This window comes from Caenorhabditis remanei, chromosome X, assembly GCF_010183535.1.
Source record: "Caenorhabditis remanei strain PX506 chromosome X, whole genome shotgun sequence".
NCBI lineage: Eukaryota > Metazoa > Nematoda > Chromadorea > Rhabditida > Rhabditidae > Caenorhabditis > Caenorhabditis remanei.
The window spans coordinates 15361831-15382431 of NC_071333.1; the positions used below are offsets into that span (position 1 = coordinate 15361831).

At 37.3% G+C, this 20601-nt stretch overlaps 4 protein-coding genes across 4 annotated transcripts; 1 reads left to right on the forward strand and 3 right to left on the reverse strand.

Moving 5' to 3' along the window:
• Positions 1-3312: 3312 nt before the first annotated feature.
• GCK72_025048 (uncharacterized protein) lies at positions 3313-6445 on the reverse strand (the record flags this gene model as incomplete). Its single annotated transcript, XM_053736173.1, has 10 exons — positions 3313-3372; positions 3419-3713; positions 3761-3988; positions 4033-4119; positions 4175-4748; positions 4794-5037; positions 5085-5378; positions 5874-6011; positions 6059-6234; positions 6280-6445. The coding sequence occupies 10 exons, from the start codon at positions 6443-6445 to the stop codon at positions 3313-3315; spliced, it is 2262 nt and encodes a 753-aa protein (XP_053579739.1).
• A 2679-nt stretch (positions 6446-9124) lies between these two features.
• On the reverse strand, positions 9125-12462 carry GCK72_025049 (uncharacterized protein; the record flags this gene model as incomplete). Its single annotated transcript, XM_053736174.1, has 5 exons — positions 9125-9205; positions 10194-10313; positions 11163-11372; positions 12070-12203; positions 12339-12462. 5 exons carry the CDS (start codon positions 12460-12462, stop codon positions 9125-9127), a joined length of 669 nt encoding a protein of 222 aa, XP_053579740.1.
• A 1511-nt stretch (positions 12463-13973) lies between these two features.
• On the reverse strand, positions 13974-14911 carry GCK72_025050 (uncharacterized protein; the record flags this gene model as incomplete). The annotated part of the gene is made up of 5 exons (XM_003101093.2): positions 13974-14024; positions 14073-14141; positions 14191-14508; positions 14699-14808; positions 14857-14911. The coding sequence occupies 5 exons, from the start codon at positions 14909-14911 to the stop codon at positions 13974-13976; spliced, it is 603 nt and encodes a 200-aa protein (XP_003101141.2).
• Positions 14912-19437: 4526 nt separating this feature from the next.
• On the forward strand, positions 19438-19827 carry GCK72_025051 (uncharacterized protein; the record flags this gene model as incomplete). The annotated part of the gene is made up of 3 exons (XM_003101058.1): positions 19438-19517; positions 19565-19631; positions 19687-19827. The coding sequence occupies 3 exons, from the start codon at positions 19438-19440 to the stop codon at positions 19825-19827; spliced, it is 288 nt and encodes a 95-aa protein (XP_003101106.1).
• Positions 19828-20601: the final 774 nt, after the last annotated feature.

Here is a 20601-nt window from a genome sequence, read left to right on the forward strand (position 1 = left end):
CGACCATTTCTTTTTCTTAATACCTCTTCATATCTTGCGTATCTAAGCGCTATAGGACAATTGGCAAGAATATAGATGGCACGGATTGATAGTATGGATTTATGAGATGGGCGGAGAAAGAAGGTGACAACTGTCATACAATGAGAATAGAGATGTGAAGCAGATGTTGGGTAGAGAACACTGCATCTGGCCAGAACGGCAAAAACCGCAGATGTAGAAGAGCAGATTAGGGACTGTGTGTCCCAGAGAGACAGGATGGTCTAAGTCGAGTCATAATTATTGAGACTAGAGCAATTATATTCTTGGAAACCCGAGCAAACGGCTATTTCTGCAAACGTAGATCTTTAGCAGAATTGTTTGGACTAGATGAATATTTGTTACATCTACTCGGTGTGTTATGTCTAATTGTTCCAGTTGTGTGGGGTCAATCACAGATAAGATTCGATAAAAATGCGATAAAAATGACAAGGATTGTTTCAATACCCGTTCGTTGGTAAACAAAATGATACCAACTGGAATGATCTAGACAACTACACACTCAGATATGATTCCAAAAAGAAATTATGAAATGTACACCCAGAAACTTGTTTGAACAAGCTGAAACAAGTGAGGTTCCGGTCTGTCAACCTTGTGGAAGATAAGAAGTCTGAAAAATTCTCGGGTTTGAAAATTAAAAAAAAAACGGCTTAGGAATCAACTAGCTAATTATCAATCAGATATCAACTCTCGCAGCAAACATGATTTCGTTCGTATCGACATCAAAATTTGACTGAAATGTTTCACTAATTGGTTGTGAAAATAAAAGCTTTGCTTTTTGAGCAATCAACTACTGTTTAGTACTTCGAAACCTTCTTCATGAGTCACTTAAAGATTGTCGACAGGTTGTTCCTTACATTGACCTCAAGTTAGAACACTATTGTCATAGAAAATTGGCCTGAATATGTCAAACAAAAAGGTTTCAAACACATTATTTATCTAGTAAAGTTTGGAATATTAAGGCGGTACCTATATTCAACTGTGATGTCATGTCACCGGAAAAAATATCAGATGAAGTGTCAGGTAGTCAGTGGGAATTCTGCCAAATCTATGAGAAACTCGGACGGGATTGTTGCTCGAAGTTGTGAATTTGATTGTTAGTTTTCGGAGTTGAACAGTGATTATTCAAGCACGTTGTACCAGTTCAAGGTTTCATAATCAAAAATGTGGGTGTATTTCAGGCCATTGCATGCAAATTTTTTATTGGAACAGCCCGATTGCACATTAGGTTGAACGAGTGATTTCAGACACTTTTCCTCTATTTTTGATAACTTAGGTTTGGAATTATTGTTGAGTTTTTGTTTTTTCTACGAACCTACCGAAACCACGCTTAATTATGAGGTAGACTGAACTTCTATCGTTTTGAATAATTAATCTTACCTTCAGTGTGAGCAACTGCACTTTTAACGGTATTTCCAGTGTTTACGGATAGAGTGAGGATTGCGGTAGATGAACTTTCGATCGACTGAATCTGAAACGAAACAGGTAGGTTTTTCAAATATTGTAAAAAAAAATTGAGGTTTTTCAAATATTGTAAATTTGAATTAGAATAAAATCATGTTAATTCGGAAAACACAAAATCCGTGAATGATTTTCTAATTCCTCACTCACGGCTATATAATGTATACACATCGTTGCTCACTACATGATTATACAGAAAATAAAACTGAAAGTGGCATGACGCAGGCATCAATTCTGAATTTTTGGTTAAAAAACCGTGTTTTGAATGAAAGCCGACCGAATTCGATGCTAACTTGGATTTTCACATTCATTTGCTACTTTGGATTTTCACATACAAATCTAGAACTTGAACACACTATCTTAATTTTTAGTTACAAAAATACAAAACAATCGAGGTAACTTTGAGCTTATGGACAAGCTGTCAATTTATGTACCTTTAAAGAGAAGGAGTTTGTCATTTTCCAGAAGCTTCTGTTTTCAAAATGTTTCTCGTTATATTTCGAAAACCAATCATTATCTTTTTTTCTTTTAGTGACCGCGTCAATGAATTACCTCATTTCTGTTTGAAACTCTTGAAACCAGAATTATTAGTCGTTCATATTTTAGCTGTCAATCGATTCTCTCATCGTTTTCCTCACTACTTGTGTTGCTCCTCCATTCGTGCGTCTTTGTTGTAGAGAGATCGTAAGATATCTGAAAAAAAAAATAGTGTTTTTTGTCCACTTTTGAAGTTTTTCAGTACATACTAAGCGTATTAATTCGAAAAATGCACTCTGAGTCACACTTTACCAGTTTTTGAAACTCCGCTGTCAGAAAGAGGGCATATTTCGGCCATTCAGATAAGCTCGCCTATTGACTCTTATTTTTTTCGAAATAGGAAACGAAATTGTGTTTTGAATATACTAACAGCTTGATGAGCTGAATGAGATTTCTCGCACTATTTTCATTTTGCTTTTATCGTTTTAGAACAGGTTGGTGACCATTGCCGAAGCAATAATAGAATTTTTGCCTGATTTCACAAAAACCGTGTCTAATCAGGGTTCAGACTGGATTCAGAATTATTTTTTCAGGGTCTGGAGAAAAGTTGAATGCTGCTTTTTATTCAGTCTCTGTGTCTCGAAACACATTTCGTCACTGTTTTTGTTAGCAAATCCCACGTCCATGAGCCCAACAGAGATTAACCCTCCGTGCATATAATAATTCCATCTTTTAGGGTTTTTTCTCGAATGTAACTTTTCATTTAGCGTGAAATCTTTTCAAATAAAATACAAACCTAGTATCTTCGTTAGACTCTCTCACTGCAGGGCGGCAAATCGATTTTTCATCGGCAGCTGTCCCTCTCGTGGATTCTCTCACTTGCATTTTTTTGGCTTTGACGCATGTTTTGCTGGTCGAAATTTTGAAATTTTTGATCTAAAAAAGAAACGATGTTTTCAAAATTTAGAAATCATAAATGAAGACAAATATAAAACGTTCGTGGCAAAATAATTCGTGGCCGTCATTGAATGGTTTCCTAGTCCCTCGGCCTCGGCCTCCCTCTTGTGATGTGTACACAACGTTTTTCGGATAAAATGAGGGCTATAAAACTCACCGAATTGCTCGAATTCCTGTCTGAGGGTAAAATAATATAAGAAACTGAATAAAAACACATCACTACCCTTGAAAGTTCATTTTTCAAAAATGTACAAAAAGATGGAGAAACAAAAAGGAGTACATTGCTTTAAAACAGCAAATGCAAAGAAACAATTATACCAGTAACAAAGAAAAATGCAAGAAAAAATCGGACGACCAGTATGAATTTCAATTAAAATTAGATCATGGATCTGGTTGAACCGCTTGCATTTTGATCGAGTTTCGACGGATATTGTCTTTCTCCTGAAAAACTATATATTAGTAACTGAATACCACATTATGATCCTACTTCACTAGCTGGTTCATCCATAATGTTCAGATGCTTGGCGTGTTTCCACACATAGATATCGGTAATCAATGCAATCATTCGGATGACAACATATAACAAGTGCATCCAGATACGGAGTCGATCTGGGTGGTAGATTGAGCATGCTCCACGAGCTCCATTACAAGTTTTGTCCCAAACAAGGCAAGCAGCATCAATAACAAGTCCCCAAATAATAGGGGATGGAAGAGTACCAAACAGAGATACAGCCATTCCTTGAAGTCCAAGTGATAGCGAGCGACTCTCAGGCGGGACCGATCTAAAAAAAATTTTGTTGAATACAATTATTACTAATTCCAGTGTTACCTCAACAAAATCAGCATAGCTGGGACGACGCCTAATCCTGCCACAAATGATCCTGGTAGAACTGTCAGGAAGAACACCACTGTGCTCGTTTTGCATGTGTTCTCACAGAATTTCTTGCTGACAACACCTCCTTTGACGCATTCACAAGAAGTGAAGTCCAGAATAGGGTCCGATCCGTATTGTTTGGCTTCACGACAGCCGGCATGACATGGGGAGAAGTACGCATACCTGGAATAACGCATCTTACACAAGAAATATTGGTGGCGACGCACCCTTGACTATCACAAACTGGATACAAACGAGCATTCTCACACATGCACTCAGAATTACATGATCTGGTGAAGTTATAGTTGGTATCTCTAAAATATTGTATTGAATTAATGGTAAAAGTTTGAATCTTGAATCCCAACACACCTGTTATTCAAACCGATCGAATTTACAATAGAGTCACAGCCAATGAAGATTTTAGCACTGTACAGGCAAACATTGACTGTTGACATGAGCATCACAAACATAGCAGCACGTCTTCCATTCAATTTCAGTTTTTGTGTGATGTAACCACCTGTAGCCGCTCCCAAACCGAATCCAAACACTCCAAACATTGCCATATAACGGTGAACCAAGTATTGTGGAATTCCAAAGTGATTTTCCAAATATTTCGGTAAGAAAACAATGTATCCTTTGAATGCAAGAATATCACAGACACGTCCCAACACACTTCCAAGGTAGATTTTAGTGCTGAGTACTGTTTTGACAGATCTTCCAAAATCCTTTAGTTTGGTCCTCAATGTTCTATCGTCTTCTTCAGTTTTTTTCAGTTTCTCCTTGTGGACATCATGAAGTTGAACTGATGAACTGCTTCCTTGTTTTCCTTGCGGAAAGAAGAATAGGGCAGTAGATGGGAAGAGGGCAATAGTTCCAATAAACAGAAAACCCATCCACCAAGCTCCAATCCAAGTTGGGTCAGCTGGTGTCAAACCATTTGGTGCTAGAAATCCAGAATCTATGAAAGTCTACAAATTTTTTCACTTACGATGCAAAGTATAATAAAACTTGTTGCAGAAACTTCCGATCATATATCCACAAATTGGTCCCAAGACACGAATCGATGAGATGGCTCCGAAATAGGCTGGGAGACTCTTCTTCTTGATGTTGTCATCCAAGAGTGGGACTCCGAGACTCCATGGGACAGTTCTACCAATTCCAAGAAGTAGAAGAGAGAAGAAAAATACCATGAACGGGTAGGCATTGGATGACTGCTCTTCACATTTGGAATTCTGAATAACAAGAAATAAGAAACAACTTTTTGGGTTACTGTACTCACCTTAATAATAGCTCTCAATGAATTTGTCAACTTTCCACAGAACGTGAATGGAGCCGCTGCACTGATTCTCAATTTCTTGATGTCCTTGTCTGATGTGTTGGCTCTTCGGTTGATGAACAATGACAATGAGCTTCTCAGTGTATTTTGACTGGTTCCATTAGCTAGAACATCATTAGCAGCTATCAATGCTTCATCAATAAGCCATCCGTCAATTGTATATGCGTTATTGATAGGTACTGCTGCGATTCCATTAGTTGGATTTGGATTCTTCCCAGTTATGTTGTACTTTTCTATCTGAAAATATCAGTGTCATTCGGAAGATGTTTTTCATTTTGAATTTTCATAAGTTGTACGGTTTTTACCGTGGTTTTGTTTTTTTATACATCTTGATAAGTCAGTTAAGTCTTTAGACTTGCCTCTATATGTCTCGGTGCGCGCATTTGACCTATGGACAAACGCGCTCTCTCGTCGCTTTCACTGTCGAATTTCGAAAAAAAAGGAGTTTTTCTCATCAGTTTTTGGGGATACGCCGGCACGGGTGCCGTGTGAGATTCCGTTTTTGTTTTGTTTCATTTTACCCAGCTTGTTTTAAACCTAATTATAGTAGTCGCATGTTTTTGTAGTTATTGGAGCCTTTTGGCGTCACAATAAATCGATTCTTTCTTACAAAAAGTGTGTTTTGTGTGTTTCCTGCGCGTTACAGATTGTATTGATTTCTCTTTTGACTCCGTCGTTTTTCTCGCTTGTTTCGTGTGTTTTTCTAAGTGAATGTTCCTAACTCAAACTTACAGGTGTTGTTTCATCTTCTAAATTCATTAGAGACCTGTACGTATCATGTGGCATTCGATCACGAATCAGTTGATATGAGAGAAGTTCTCTCAATGTGGAGTTTGGCGATAGTTGCCCAGCTGTCGGTTTCAATTGGGCCTGCAAAGACAAAAGATAACATTTCAAACTTTGAACCTTAAACTAACCGCAACAGCTGTTGTATTAATATCGTGATGTCCTTGAGGGAACAAGAAATTAGGAGATGCCAACATCAAATATGTGATAGACACAAGAATGGCCCCTGCACCGATCCAACGGGCTCTGTTTCCTTTTGATCCGAAATGAGCAATGAAGACCACACAGGGGATGTACCCGAAGTCACCTTAACATTTAAATTATGTTAGATTTATAAAAAAGTTCAACTTACTGGCAGAAATCATAAAACCAGACGTTCTAGAAGACATTTGAAACTGCCGTTCAATATTTTGGACAGCAGAGTTGATATAACTTCCTCCGATCGCCTCCAGAAAGAAGACAAAGGAAAATAACGCCAAGAATATGTATATTCGTTCCATGATGGAACCTGAAAACATAAATTGAGTAACAGAGGACACAGAAAATAGTGATTAGAAGGAAAAAAGCTGTCCTACTCCAAAAAACAGGAGTTTTTATGTCAATCTTCACTATTTATTTGTTTTGCCTACAACAGTGCATACGAGAATGTGAAAAATAAGAACGGAAGGAAATATCTTTGATAGTGAATAAATATTACTATTGAGAAAAACAGGTATGGAAAACGGCGTAGGTGAACTTAATAGATAATCATGAAAGAAAAAAAAACGAAAAAGTTTATAAAAATTGAATTTTTATTGAAATCTGTTATGACTAACAATCTACTTATCTGTTTTTCAAAGATTCCAAATGTAAGTTCTGACCCATAATTCCAATGTTCGCTGAGTATACGAAAAAGCAGATAAGCTGCTTAGAATGACTGCAATCTTCAGCTTACATACAGGGAAAAAGCATTTAGCAGGCAACGAAACCAGAAATGGTTGAAAAGGAAGTCAAAGTAATAAATGGGAGCAGGATTTTTTGCAAAATGAGACCATTTGGTGTGACCTTTTAGCGAAGAAAGTATTCCAGAGAACTTGTTTTAGAATTACTGTAGTAATGCTGACCAAATGTAGAAAAGTCTTTGTTTTCCTAACCAATACATATAGTTTTGGAGTTTGAGTTTGTCTCATTTGGTTTCTAAAAGGTTTGATTACGGTAACTTAGAACTAGGAAATAACGAGATGAACCGCTACCAAATCTCGAGATTTTGAGTGCCAGGAGAAAAACGGTATCTGACTGAAGGTAAAATTGAGATATGTATCTCATTTCCTCATTTCCAAAAAAGTTGAGGTATAAGAGATGACATCTTATCAGCTAAACCAATCAAATATAAGTAAGGACCTACTAGCCGCACAATAAACGACAAGAAGAGGTCGGAAAACTAGAGAAAGGTAGTGGGAGGGACAAGAGGAAAAGATGCATCACACATCTTCTTTCGCCTCTCCCCACCATGTTTCTCCCCCCTTCTTTCTCGCCAGTACAACACAACTTGCCGATGACTTTTGCGTCAACGTCTTCGCTTTTTGACATCGCCGTTTCATTTCCCGAACGAACAATGATTTCTGTATGTAAAAAATACAAAGTCAGTTGAGAACATGAAATATGGACATGTCCGGAAGAGGAGGCGGAGGAGAAGATGAATTTTTTTCTATATGCGGTGGTAGATTCATTTAGTAACGGTACTGAGAGTGATATGTGATGCTGTTGATTTGGTTTCTGATTTTTGGAAAATGATAAAAACGATGTTGCACTAAAACCTTAATGGTGATAACAAAGATAATCTTTTATCAAAATCACATCATTTGTCTGACCTCTAATAAGATCTGTTCAAAAACCCAAATTAGATATTTTCCACTGAATACACACCAACTACAGTTTTTCGGACTAAAGTATGACTTTCTCTGTATAATAATAAAACCTCGGATTGAATTACTTTATCTGTGAATTGGTATATAGAGATATAATTTGTTACCACACAAAAGCCACAGTTTCTTACTGGTCTACTAGAACTTACACATCTTGTTTTTATGAAGTTCAGAATAGTTCCAGAACTCAGTGAGAAAGTGAATACCAAGAAATCCCAGAAGCTCATCTTCGCAGCACTATAAAAGTGAATTTGATCAAATTAATGCATAAAATGCGGAGGAGCGAGCCATAAAACTTCATGGGAAAATCAGAAAAAAGTAGAAAAAAGCTCTGTAGTTCTATTGTCGAAGAATCAGAGACCAGGCTCTCGTGCCTAGCTAGAATGGGAAAAAAGGATAATCTACCCTAAATAATGAGTACTAAATTGTACTTGATGGTAACTTAAGTATACTTGATACCAGCATACGAAATTTGAACGCGGAAGAAAAAAAAGAGAAAGGTTCAAATGTTCAGACGGTATCAATGAAATTCGAAGAATTGTTTTGCTATCAGAGTTTTTATTAAATACAACTTTTCATAATCAAAAACTTCAAAACTTCAATATTGTAACTGCAGTTTTGTATAGAAACCCAAGTATTGTTAAAAAAAAGAGTCAAATATGGAATATTGGATAGACGAGACCTTTCTTTTGTGTTTGCCTCTTTTTGTTGTCAGTTATGGGAATGTATATGCAGTCATATTCTTTTGCAAACCATATCATAAATAGGATTAAACTTTTTTTGAATAGAATCAAAAAATAACATCAAAATTGAAACAAGGATTTAAAAGCTTCCTAATTGACTAAAATTGAACCTATTGAAATCTCAAAGTGAATAGCAACGGTACATTTGAAAAGAAATGGGTACAAACTACGCCGTCATAGACTTTTAAAGGTATCTCCCGACTAAAGTGGTCAATTCGTCAAAGAACTGATTTCATCAAAGACCAGAGAGTACCCCAAAGAGGGGCAAGGATAGTCTACAATGTTTCAGCTGGCCGAACCCGTGAATCATGATCGCAAGATCAGTATGATTGAAACTAGTTGTACACGCTATCTCACTGTCTAAATCTATAGGTGACAGCTTTTACTTCCTTGTATAATTAAATGGGTGTTTGTCTTTGAAGGTTGTTCTAATTGTTTGTAATCAACAATGAACATGCGTGATATAATCAATCTTTATCGTTTCTTTTCGTTCTACATACATCAGACGATAGAAATATAACATGAAGAAGCAGAGAAGAATCAAAAATGGTCAAATTACAGCAATATGGGATCGTCGAACATGACTGTCATGAGCAGCATGTGAAGCGAATGCTTTTCCGCAGTGAGCACACTGAAAATAAGAATAATTAAAAGAATGAAAACATTTTTGTAAACCCAATATTGTTAAAAACAGCTATTTGCTGAATAATTTCTGGAAATCTCAAAGATTAGTTTTCAAACATGTTTTCAATTTTTTTTTCATTTACGATTGCACGCGAAAAGTTATGTTTCAAGGTTCGCAAATAGTTAAATAAACATATTTAGTGATTTCTGGAGTTTCGGAGATTTGAATTACAGTGTTTTTACACATGTTTTTAGTTTAGTCAGTGTAATTATGTCTATCAGTAAATTACGTGATTTTCTGATCTCCATCACTCCACAGTTTTTGGCCTGTCCCTTTGCGCCAAAATCAGATCAACAAGTCGTATGATTATCTGGTAAGATAAAAACATGACTTGATCAGATCACTTTGAATCAATCATTCATGTTTTCTCCGATGCAATAAAAATTCAGAAGGTTAAGTGTTTAAACATCTCTACCAATTTTAGTTAGCCAAGCAGCATGCTTTGTCATAAAAATAAACCTATTGATTGACGCGACACGATGACGAATTCATTTTTCAGAAGTAGAAGACGAAATAGAAGATTCATTGTCATTTTGCCCTCCTTTCTCCCTCCTAGAAACTGGACGGCGTTTGTTACTGATCATTTCGATGGGTGACAAGAAAAAGGAGTGTCAAATTGGATGGCTGCGTCTAATTTGGTCTACGACTACACACTACGAAACTTATTGGTTCCAAGTGGTTTCCCCAATTGAATGCTGAAGGAAAATGTCTCACTTTGAGTAGTCGGTTATACTGTAACATACAACTTGTTTGACGAAATCGGGTGAAATGGAATGGAAAAGTGTTCCATTTTTTATAATTTCTATAAATGATCCAAAATCAAAGGATCACTACAAGACACAACGTCTGCAAATCACTCCACTACAGTAAAAATATGTTTTTGTTACACTTATTATCTCTAAAAACGAAATGTGTCGATAGATCGTGTTCTCACCTTGAATGGTTTCTCTCCACTATGTTGTCGTACGTGTGTTCTTAGAATTGAAGATGCAGTGAACGCTTTTGGGCAGAACGAACATTTGTATGGTCGCTCTCCGGAATGAACTCGAAGATGCTGGAATAAAAAAGTTATAACAGAGAAAAAATAAGATTCGCAGTCAGCAGGATTCGAACCTACGCGGGCAGAGCCCAATTGATTTCTAGTCAATCTCCTTAACCACTCGGACATGACTGCACATGTCTCTTCTCCTCTCATTAAGTGTTTGCTTGATTGCCGCCCAGGGCGCCGAAATGAGAAATGAGACAAGAAAAAGTGAATGTACCTTGTTGAGGCTACTGGATTGGCTGAACGATTTCTGACAAACGGAGCAAACATGGGGACGGTGGTTCTCGTGGACATGTAGAATGTGAATGCGTAGTCGATCGCGTTTCTCGAAAGACCTGTAAAGTGTGAATGGCACGGCGAGCACTTGAAAAGTGCTCGAGAAGTGTTACGGTAGCAAATGCTACTTGTCTATTCAACAATTCGACTTTAGGACACTATTTGTGTTAGGGCAAGACATGATATTCAGAAAGGAACTTTGAAGTGGATTGATTCACTAAACCAAGTGACCCACCTATTGCAAATTGTACATGGAAACTTCCTATTTCCATTATCAACACATCTGGTATACTTCAGATGCTTATCTCGATAGTATTCGTAACTGAACACTTTCCCACATCGTTTGCATGAAAACCCTTCCGAACCACTTTCTGCAAAATTATTTTTGAAAAAGATGTAAACATTGTTTTCCTTCCGTTTTCTTGAAAATATCCCTCCCGGTTTTTTGAGTAGAGCTATTTGAAAGAAATTGGATTAGGGATGGGTGGATGATGGGGGATAGGAAGATAATTAGAATTCCGATGACATCTTCATTTGAATTTTTCTGTTTTCTAACTTTTTTTTGCCGTTCTCTTTGCAGACCTCCCAACAAGTAATACCGTTTTCTTCCGCAGTGTCATCAATAATTAATGGTGTTTCTGGAGGCTCTTCAACTTCTGACTTTCTGTCTTCTAGGGGTATTCCACTGATGACTATCTCGGCGCCACATGCAATGTCAGCAACAACTTTTGAATGTACAATATTCGCCGAATGACTACTTTCCTTGGCAAAACGCCACCATGCATCAGGCAACTGAAAACATAAAAAGGGGATTTTTTGGGAAATATGTATCACTGGAACTGTTGGTTGGTTTTGGATGATGAGCGGTTTGCAGGAGTAGGGGTTTGTAGGCTACGGGGATACACAAATTTAGAAATTTTTGGAAATTTTTTTGGAATGGACGGGATCTTCTTTTTTCTACATGGTAATATTTTCTATTAGAGATAATCTGATAAAACTCAGATTCTCTGAAAATTGAAAGTATAAAGAGCTTCAAATTTCCTCTATCAACATTTTTTGGTTTTGATGAACGGTTTGCAGATGTAGGGGTCTGTAGGCTACGGAGATACAAAAATTCTGGACATTTTTGGAAATTCTGAAAAACAGAGAATCAGAAACGAAATTTTTTCTCTGCTATATGTTAATCTATTTATTTGAAGAAATTCTTATAAAATTCAGATTTTCTGAAAATAATAAGTATAATAAGCTTCAAATTTCAGTTATTAAATTTTTTGGTTTTAATTACATCCTTCACCGTTTTCTTATTCATTAATTTTTCTTTTCGTATGAATCACTTTTCAGTCGTCTCTCTGTACTATCTATACACTCATCTACAGTAACCCATTCTATGATTGTTGACAGAAGTTGTTCGCCTAACACGGATGACTTCCCACATTTCAAAGTATTAGACCCTATATGATTGAAAACTGAAGATTGACGATTTGCAAACCTCGAGACTTGTTCCTGCTTTAAAACCGCCGGGTTTGAAACACACCAGTGTTGTGAAACATCCGGTCGGCAACTGAAATGTGTTCAAGAGCACTCCAGGATCATTCGCACATGCCAATATTTGTTGCGGATGAGCTGAACTCAGATGATGCGGAGCAAAGAATACGAAAAATTTTGTTAATATGATTATCATCAAAGACAGTTTGTAAAACATACGTATACTTCGAAAAATGAAAAAATGAATCCGAATCTTTTGAATTCTCAACTTACGTAATGATAGGGGAGAATGCTGTTTCATCGGAACAAAATGTCCCTTCCTTGCCAGAACCATCTGATTGACAAGATGCATAATAGGATTGATAACAGCAATTGGAAAATTTGGTATAGCTACCATGGGAGCTTTCAGTAAAAACGGCAAACCATTTGTATTCAACATAATGCCATCAGAATGTGTCATAGAGACTCACTTCTCAAGATTAACCGAATGAAATTGCCTCTTCCATCCATCCGCCAACTACGGTAAGAATAGAAGAGGCGGGCTCTCAATTGCTCCGTTTCCTTATTCAACGGTGTTTGCTTTCAGACACGAGTGGTGGTGAGCACAATGAGACAACGAGAAGAGCCTATACGGGGGTGCGCGAAGAATGTGTCTAACCACATAGAATTAGAATGGACTAGTCAGAGGGACCTCATCTTCCCTTTTTTTCGAGAGAGGTTTCCAGTCGGATACAAAACGGAAGGGTTGGAATACTAATTTTAAGAAAACCATGGAGAGTTGGATGGGTTAGTGAAAAATAAAATGACAACAGTTTTGTTTTTGTTTTGGTGGGGTCTACATAGTTTTTGAGCCAGAAGTCAATAGTTCAAATTAAACAAGACTAATTTTGTACAACTCTAGATAGGTACAGTACCTACCAAAAAGATATCATATTTTGCCTTTTTCAGTGGAAATTTCGAACTTTGAGAGAGTGTCATGGTAAAACTAACTGTCCCACAAAATAACTTTCCATGGATCAAACAGACCAATAGTAGAACTCCATTGTTGTAGTTGGAAACGTTTTTGTATGGACGAAAAAGTAATTTCTCCTTCAAATCGACTTACTTCGGTGCAAAATAGTGCGATTTTTAGCCATTCACATTAAATTAATATAACTCTCTAGGAAATGCCCGTACAGAAAAGTTGATAATGACAAAAATGGAGCTAAACTTTTGATCTGTCTTGTCAATTAATAGTTTACTTTGTGAGAAAAATCGCTTTACAATGATATACTCTCAAAATTGTACATTTTCAACTGAAGAATATATCTTTTTGGCCAGCACTGTGTCGTTACGATATTCTCATTCTATCATTTTTGTGTTTCCAAATTGAATTGAATAGTGATTCAGGCCAGCAGAATGTTCTTGATCATTTCATCCCCAAATATCTGTTCTATTCATCCCTACACTGTTTTCTAATAGGAAGCTTATCTAATATGCGATAACCTTTCATTTCTACCATCCCAATCATTTAGCAATTCAATGATATTTGTTGGCATTTGCTGTGCTATGCTAATGAACACCAGAATATAAAAGCTTCTGCTTAATCTGAAAATATAAGATAACAAAATGAAAGAAACTTTGACAAGAATACAATAAATTTATTCCCATTCAAAACACAATTCAAAGTATCGGAAAATAAAAAGTTAAAAAAGTAAAGTGAAAAGTGAAAGAATTTAAGAAAAAAAATCAAAGGGTGAGATGGAATGGGGTTCATCCTTAAAGCGACGCAATATTACCGGAGAACGGGTAGAGAGAAGGAAAAGAGGCAGTGGACTGCACTAAAGAACTAAATCGTATGACAGGAGTAGTTTAAAAAAGGAAAAAGGAAGTTTCGATTTGATTTGGGATGAATGCATATTGAAGAAATTAAAGGCGTTTGTTGATGCTTCTGGAGATAAGTTCCTGGAGTGGAACCCCCTGAAATATAAATTTGTTTTGATAGCAATGGTTAGCTTAAAAACCAACCGAGTACTCATCGAAGTCGAATTGGATCGGTTGTCCATTGGAGTCTCTTGTCTCCCAAAGTGGTGGAAGCTAAAAAATTACTTTACTTGCTTTATAAGAACCTATAGATTCGACTCACCGGCTCTTGGTGGAATCCATCATCGATTCCTGGAAGTCTCTCAAGACGGCGATAGAGTGGATTTGGTGGTGGAGCTGTGGCTCTGGCCACCGAGACATGAGCCGGTGGTGGGCTAGTGGCGGAGGCGACCGAGATGAGTTGACCCAATGAAGCACAAGGTGGAGAGCTAGTGGCTCTGGCCAAGGAGACATGGTTGGAAGCCATAGCTGGAGTAACGGCAGCAAACATTGATGGTGGTGGAGAAGTCTCTTTGGGAATAGAAACAGTCTCGCCAAGCATACCGTTGTGGTTGACGTCTCGGTATTCCAGCATATTGCTCTGCAAAAAAGATTACGTGTGGGGAAGAAACGAAATTTGTTTTGAAAAGATTGAAATCCTAAAACTGAATCTTAAGAAGTATATAGCGAGAGCATAGCCCTACTGAGAGAGAAAGAGAAATGTCAAATAATTGGTCCGTTAGGTTAGGACATGGCATATATTTCCCCAGATGAATTCAGAATATATTTACCTTGCTTTCACTGAACAATTCCACTTTGTCGACGTCGAACGTGTTTCTCTCCAAATAACGCGTAAGAGAAGCCTCGGCTGGAACACTACGAAGTCTTTCAGGAGCGTCCTCTGAAATTATTCAAGTGATGTATGTTTAAAAAAATGAGTTCAAACTACCTTGACGACGATTGCGGTTTCCTATAAGAGAGTCGATTATTTCTTTGAAAGTCATTGTTGGCTGAAACAGAATATATGACGAGTTTTAGTGAAAACAAAATATTATTTCAAAAAGAAAGAGAAAATGAAGAGAGGATGCTTCTGCCCCGGTGAAACTCCTACAATGAAACTGGTGGGAAGGAAGAAAATCATGCAAATGTTCGGGAGCGGGGGCAGATAGTTTATTCAAATGTGTGGGTGGTTTCTCACAGAATAATTGTTCTGCACCCTATAATCAATGCGGAAAAATTGAATGTTGCTTCGTCTTCGTTTTTTTTAGGTGGAAAGGAATATGGAATTGGATAATGTTCACTGAAAAGGTTGGTCCCCATTATATTGACTTTGTGGATCAAAGTCTATCAGAAAACAGAACCAGCATAATCCAAAAAAAAAACTATTGCCATGTCTGTCTCTTCTCAGAGCTCTCAGGCTAACTATTCAAAACAAGATATCGATAAATGAAATTGTTATTCATCTTTTTCAGTGCATCAATTACAGCTCGACAGTCATCGCCGCACCAGGCACACAAAAGTGCACTACCCTGTACCCGGAAAACACAAAATTTTATAATTTCTTGTTTGGAGGGCAGATATAAGCGATTGAAAAAGAAAATATGAAAGAGCGGGCTTTTGTCGAGTTGAAATGGAGACGAAAGTTCAGCTATTGTAAACATATCGTTTTTCTTGAAATATCATGTACAAAAAAGCGAATATATAGGAAAAAGAGGTTATCGAGAGGAAAAGAGACTGTATAGAAGAAAAATGGGATTTGGAAAACGACACGGGTGAGGAATGGTTGTGTGCTAGATATAGAAATACGATTTCCAAAGTTGGTTGTTTCCGGAAAGATTGAAAAAACACATTAAAACTCCAAAATCAGTTTCAAGTAAATAGTAAACAGGGTTTTTCGGGTAGACTTGTTGACTGACTATCTCCAATTCCAGACATATCAACACATATATGTTAGTAACAACAAAACTCTGAAAAAAAATAATCTGAGGGAACACAGGGTCTAATTATCACTTTTACTTTATCTCTCATTTTGAAATGTCTCCCGAAGATAAAGTTTCCTTTCCTAACATTTTATCCATCCCCCTTATTTTCGCAACATTTCGTTTTTACCTAGGAATTTCATTTGAATGATGAAATATTACCACTTTCTTGCAGAGAATTGAGTACCAGCCAGTTGCCGGCACGAAGTCTGACCTTTAGAGAAGAATGTGGTAAACATGCAAATTTTTAGCAATGCTCTGACTGTTTTTGCTTATAATAGTGCAGATTAACACTAGATGGTAGGACTGGAAGCTGATTCAATTGAGATCAATATATTGAAGAGAAAGGAAATTTGAAAATGGCAATTCACAAACTCAGAATTTGGTGCTACAGTACCTTATCTAATTAGAACCATATACAAAAAAAACCGAGTCTTGCTTTAGTGAGATTTGAGTTGCAAATCCCACAACTGGCGTGATGTATATGATATTTTTTGGAATAACCAATTTTCCACCCGTCTAGAGGTTTGGTGTCACCTCGCTATAAGGTAAACACAATAGTTTCAATAAAAAATGAACAATATTTTGAAAATGAAAAATAAACAAGTTGTTTCTTTTTGGGATGAATCGAGAAGCTGAGAAAGTGGACATGATGCCACAAAAAGATATATACATATATATATATCGAATAACATTACGGTGATTATGTTAACTCAAAACTGACTAGGGAAGGCTGGCCTAGGAATTATGAGACGTGATTAATATCATTGGAAAGCTGAGAAAACGCTGACTCCGAATATGTATTTAGTTTTTTCCCCCAGAGACCTGGTATTCGAGAAAAACTATGTCAAAGTTTGGACTAAGTTCAAGTCAATACCGTACCTTAGCTTACCGAGTGAGATAAGGAACCTTAGTAGACGAGAGAAATAAGGACTTATCTTCACTGACGCTGTAAACTCTTTTTTACTGCATAATTCTATCAGATTTCAGTAAAAACCGCTAAGGACACTCGTATAATCCTTTTTGCGCAACCTACTTCAAAAAAGTTATCTTTCTTCCTTTCTACAACAGAATCGGAACAAAACTGATAACTGATATGGGAGCACATGGCCCAACTATACCTATTCCCTTGTTACCTATCGATCTTAAAATTCAAAACTCTAAAAACAGATTGTTTCTCGTGCCCTTCATCGAGTACCACCTGGTACCTGGCACATGGAAAAGTGAAAATGCGGTAAACAGGCACATTTCAATCATAAATGAGTTTGTTTTTGAGTGGGAATGGTAGAAGGGGGAAAATACAAAGAATAGAGAGGAGAGGGGTACGGTATGGTGAAATGAATGAAAAACATTGATGTTACTACCCAATGGCTTACGGTGATCATGAAAGGAAAAGAGTTAGACATTGAGTGATATTAAATAGGTATAATCTTCAAGGTTTTGTCTTTTTTCGACAACTGATAGAAACCATTGGCAAACACCTCTTGTCACTATGGTACTGTATGGCACCGGCGAGTAAGGCACCGGTTAAGATCAACTGTGTGTCTCTGACCCATTAGACTGGGAAGCCGCCATTATGAAGAGTCAAACAAAAGTTCGGCATGATAAAGAAAAAGGGGAGAGAGACAATGAATATGATGATTGAAAGGGGGGGGGGGGGGGGGGGGGGAGATGCGGGAAAGGGGTAAGATACCTTCCTCAGAGGGGTTTTTTTTAACAAATAGAAAAATAGAAAGAAAGTCAGATCAGTATGTAGAGAAGAAAAAAGAAACAGAAAAAAAATAAGGAATCTCGAAATTCAGATTTAACCATTCAAGTGGAAGCTTTCTACACAGCTCAGCAGATAGCAAACACGAGAACCCAAGAGATTTGTCATTTTGAATGATAAAGTTATATGTTCCCTGGTTGGAAACAAGATTTTAAGACAACTCGGCCATGCGGACACGTTTGTAAAAGGGTGAACGCGTAAATAGGGAGAGGCCAGCAGGGTGAACATCTGAAGGCGGGGGCACACAGGCTGGTGAAGAGATATTTGATTCGGAAGCAGGAAATCACAGTCCAAAGCTGTGAAACAGGCGGGATTCCGGATCTAGGAGCAGTGAGAAAGAGATATAGGAGAACGGAAATATAAAGACGGAAGAAGGAATTGTAAGACGGAAATCGAAAACGGAAATAGGAAAACGGACGTCGGAACTGAAACTATCACTATCCGTGACGAGAAAACAAATTAATGTACAAGGACTGGTAGCAAGTTCAAAAGCACATGTTCTACCTATTTCCTATGACCCTCGGCAAAGGGGCGTGGCCTTCAAGTGACTACCGCAATGGTACAAAAATATTTCGAAACACTTCGTAAACAGTTCGCAGACAGTCGTCTCTAACATTTAGCAACACATGTTGCTCTAGACTATTTTTGGGAAACATATGGTATTGTCCTGCGGAGGTTGATAGGGGAAGGTGAGCGGACATGAATTTTAGGCTTGGAGAAACATGTGTGGGTTTGAGTGGAAAGAGTTCTCATAATCGAAAGCAGAAAAATGCAAATATATGTCTTCTTTAAAAAACTACTACTCGTACCAATAGTAATAGAGCTACAAAACTTGTCGTTCAAAAAGGGATTATAACGTTCGCCAATAGAAACTCGTGATATCTAATAGAGCTAAGATACGAATTCCAAAAACAGTGTTTCGTTCTATCGAACCAAATCAAAATCTTAAATTGAACTTTGTTCTAAAAAAACTCGGTTTGTATTTTCTATGAGCTCGGATAATCTGCTACAAACACTGAAAGAAATACAAAAAAACGGAAAAATGAGAAAAATCTTCCTAGATTGTCTACCAATAAGGATAGCCAAAAAGTCAAAAGCGCGGAACTACTTGGGAGGTCCAAAAAAGTATGTTGATCTGCAAAGTACAAAATCGCAAATGGAAGACAGGAGTCGTGTCATTGAGACCCAGACATGACACCTAGTGTCTCGAAGGAGAAGCAACATACGGAAGGTCGGCAATAAAAACATTCTGATACCTTATCCTTCCATTTGAAAATTTTTCCCAGCTAGTCAAGGTTGGACTAGATACGTAAGCAGCATTCAAAAGCAAAAGAAAAACGACACTCTATTCTCTCAAAACGCGTATATTCAAATATACTTCCTAACAGTAGTAAATTTCGAAACAACGCGTTGCGTTCCAATCACTTTCTTGCCACTTCTATAGAATTTTTTGATCACAACCCGTTCACCGTCGCATGATAACTTATAGTGTGTATCTATTTCATCGATTTCTCAATGTCTAGAATTCGAAAAAAACAAAAAGAACGCGTAGTGGCCAAATAGGTGACAACAGAAAACAATAACACTAACCAATCTTCAGTCAACAATTCTCATCTAGAGGGTGGCATGGAAATATGTTTTTTTTTCGTTTTAATACTCACTTCCCTTAGTGAAAACGGTGGAGTGATATATTTGAGAGAAGTCTGATGAAACAAACCTTCCCTTTCTTTTATCTTCGTTTTCCCTTCACCCTGACTACGATAAAACCGATGATTTTTCAGTAATGTCCGTCGACATCACAAATCACAACATAACGATGAAGATGGAACTTCTGAAAATTGCAGAGGTGCAAAAAAATATTGGGTAAGTATCAAAGTTCCTTATATTATCAAGTATATTGTTGTTTTTAGCATGGCTAACCATCCAACTCCAACTCAACAAATCGGCACTCCATTGGAAACCAAACACGGAAAGAAAGTGAGTTTTCGAAAAAAAACCCTTGTTTTTAAATAAACACACTTGAAAATTTCAGATCCCTACTGTCAAAGGTAAAGAGAAGGAGAAAATCGCCAAGCAGGCTAAGAAAGGAGATCACCAAAAAAAGATGCAAACCCTTTTCAAGTCCATGAACGACAAAATGGACAAGGCCAGCCAGAATATCTCCAAGAATTGAAGATTCTAGAATTCCTCCCTGATCTCGTAATTTCAATGTATCTTATCTCTCGCATAATGTGCAATTCTTTGTTCTCCAATAAACTCAGGGACACTTACAAAATAGTTTTTCCGTCTAGTCTTGATCTTGATGATCTCCAGACAGTCTAAGCTAGACAGAGGAGAGGTTGTTAAACATGAATATCGTTTTACTCATTTAGTGGCTAGACACCAGACAACATCTGCCAGGAGTATGCAACTTTTTGCATGTGTTGTAATAAGCAAAGATAAGATCTGTCTGGTTAGCCTCTCGTGGTTCATCGAGTAAGAAATATGCCTGTCTGGAAAATTTTGTACCGGGGGTTTTTTTTATGCACTTAAAAAGTTGAATGATCATACATCTTCTCTATCCGTTTCGTTAGGTCGATATATACCACCAGACCAGGTTTGAAAGAACAAAGTTCGTGATATGGCTGATAAGACTTATCAAGGCCAGATTTTCTTTCTTTTTCTTATTTCAGACATCTGGTTTTGAAGGTTCCGAACTAGACAAAAGACAAGGACAATTGCTAGACACTGGTACCAGGCAGCGCCTGTCACCAGATAACCGCCAAAAGCAGGAATTCAAGTTTGAGGAAACAAGATTAAAAAAGACCTGTGTTCGGGATCTAGCGTTTTTGGAGGGTAAAGTGGAAAAGTGTTTTCAAGACCAAATACATTTATTTGAATCATACAAAAATGGAAAAAAAGTTGTGATGGCATTGGAAACAAAAAGAGATTCGAAAAAATTATTAGA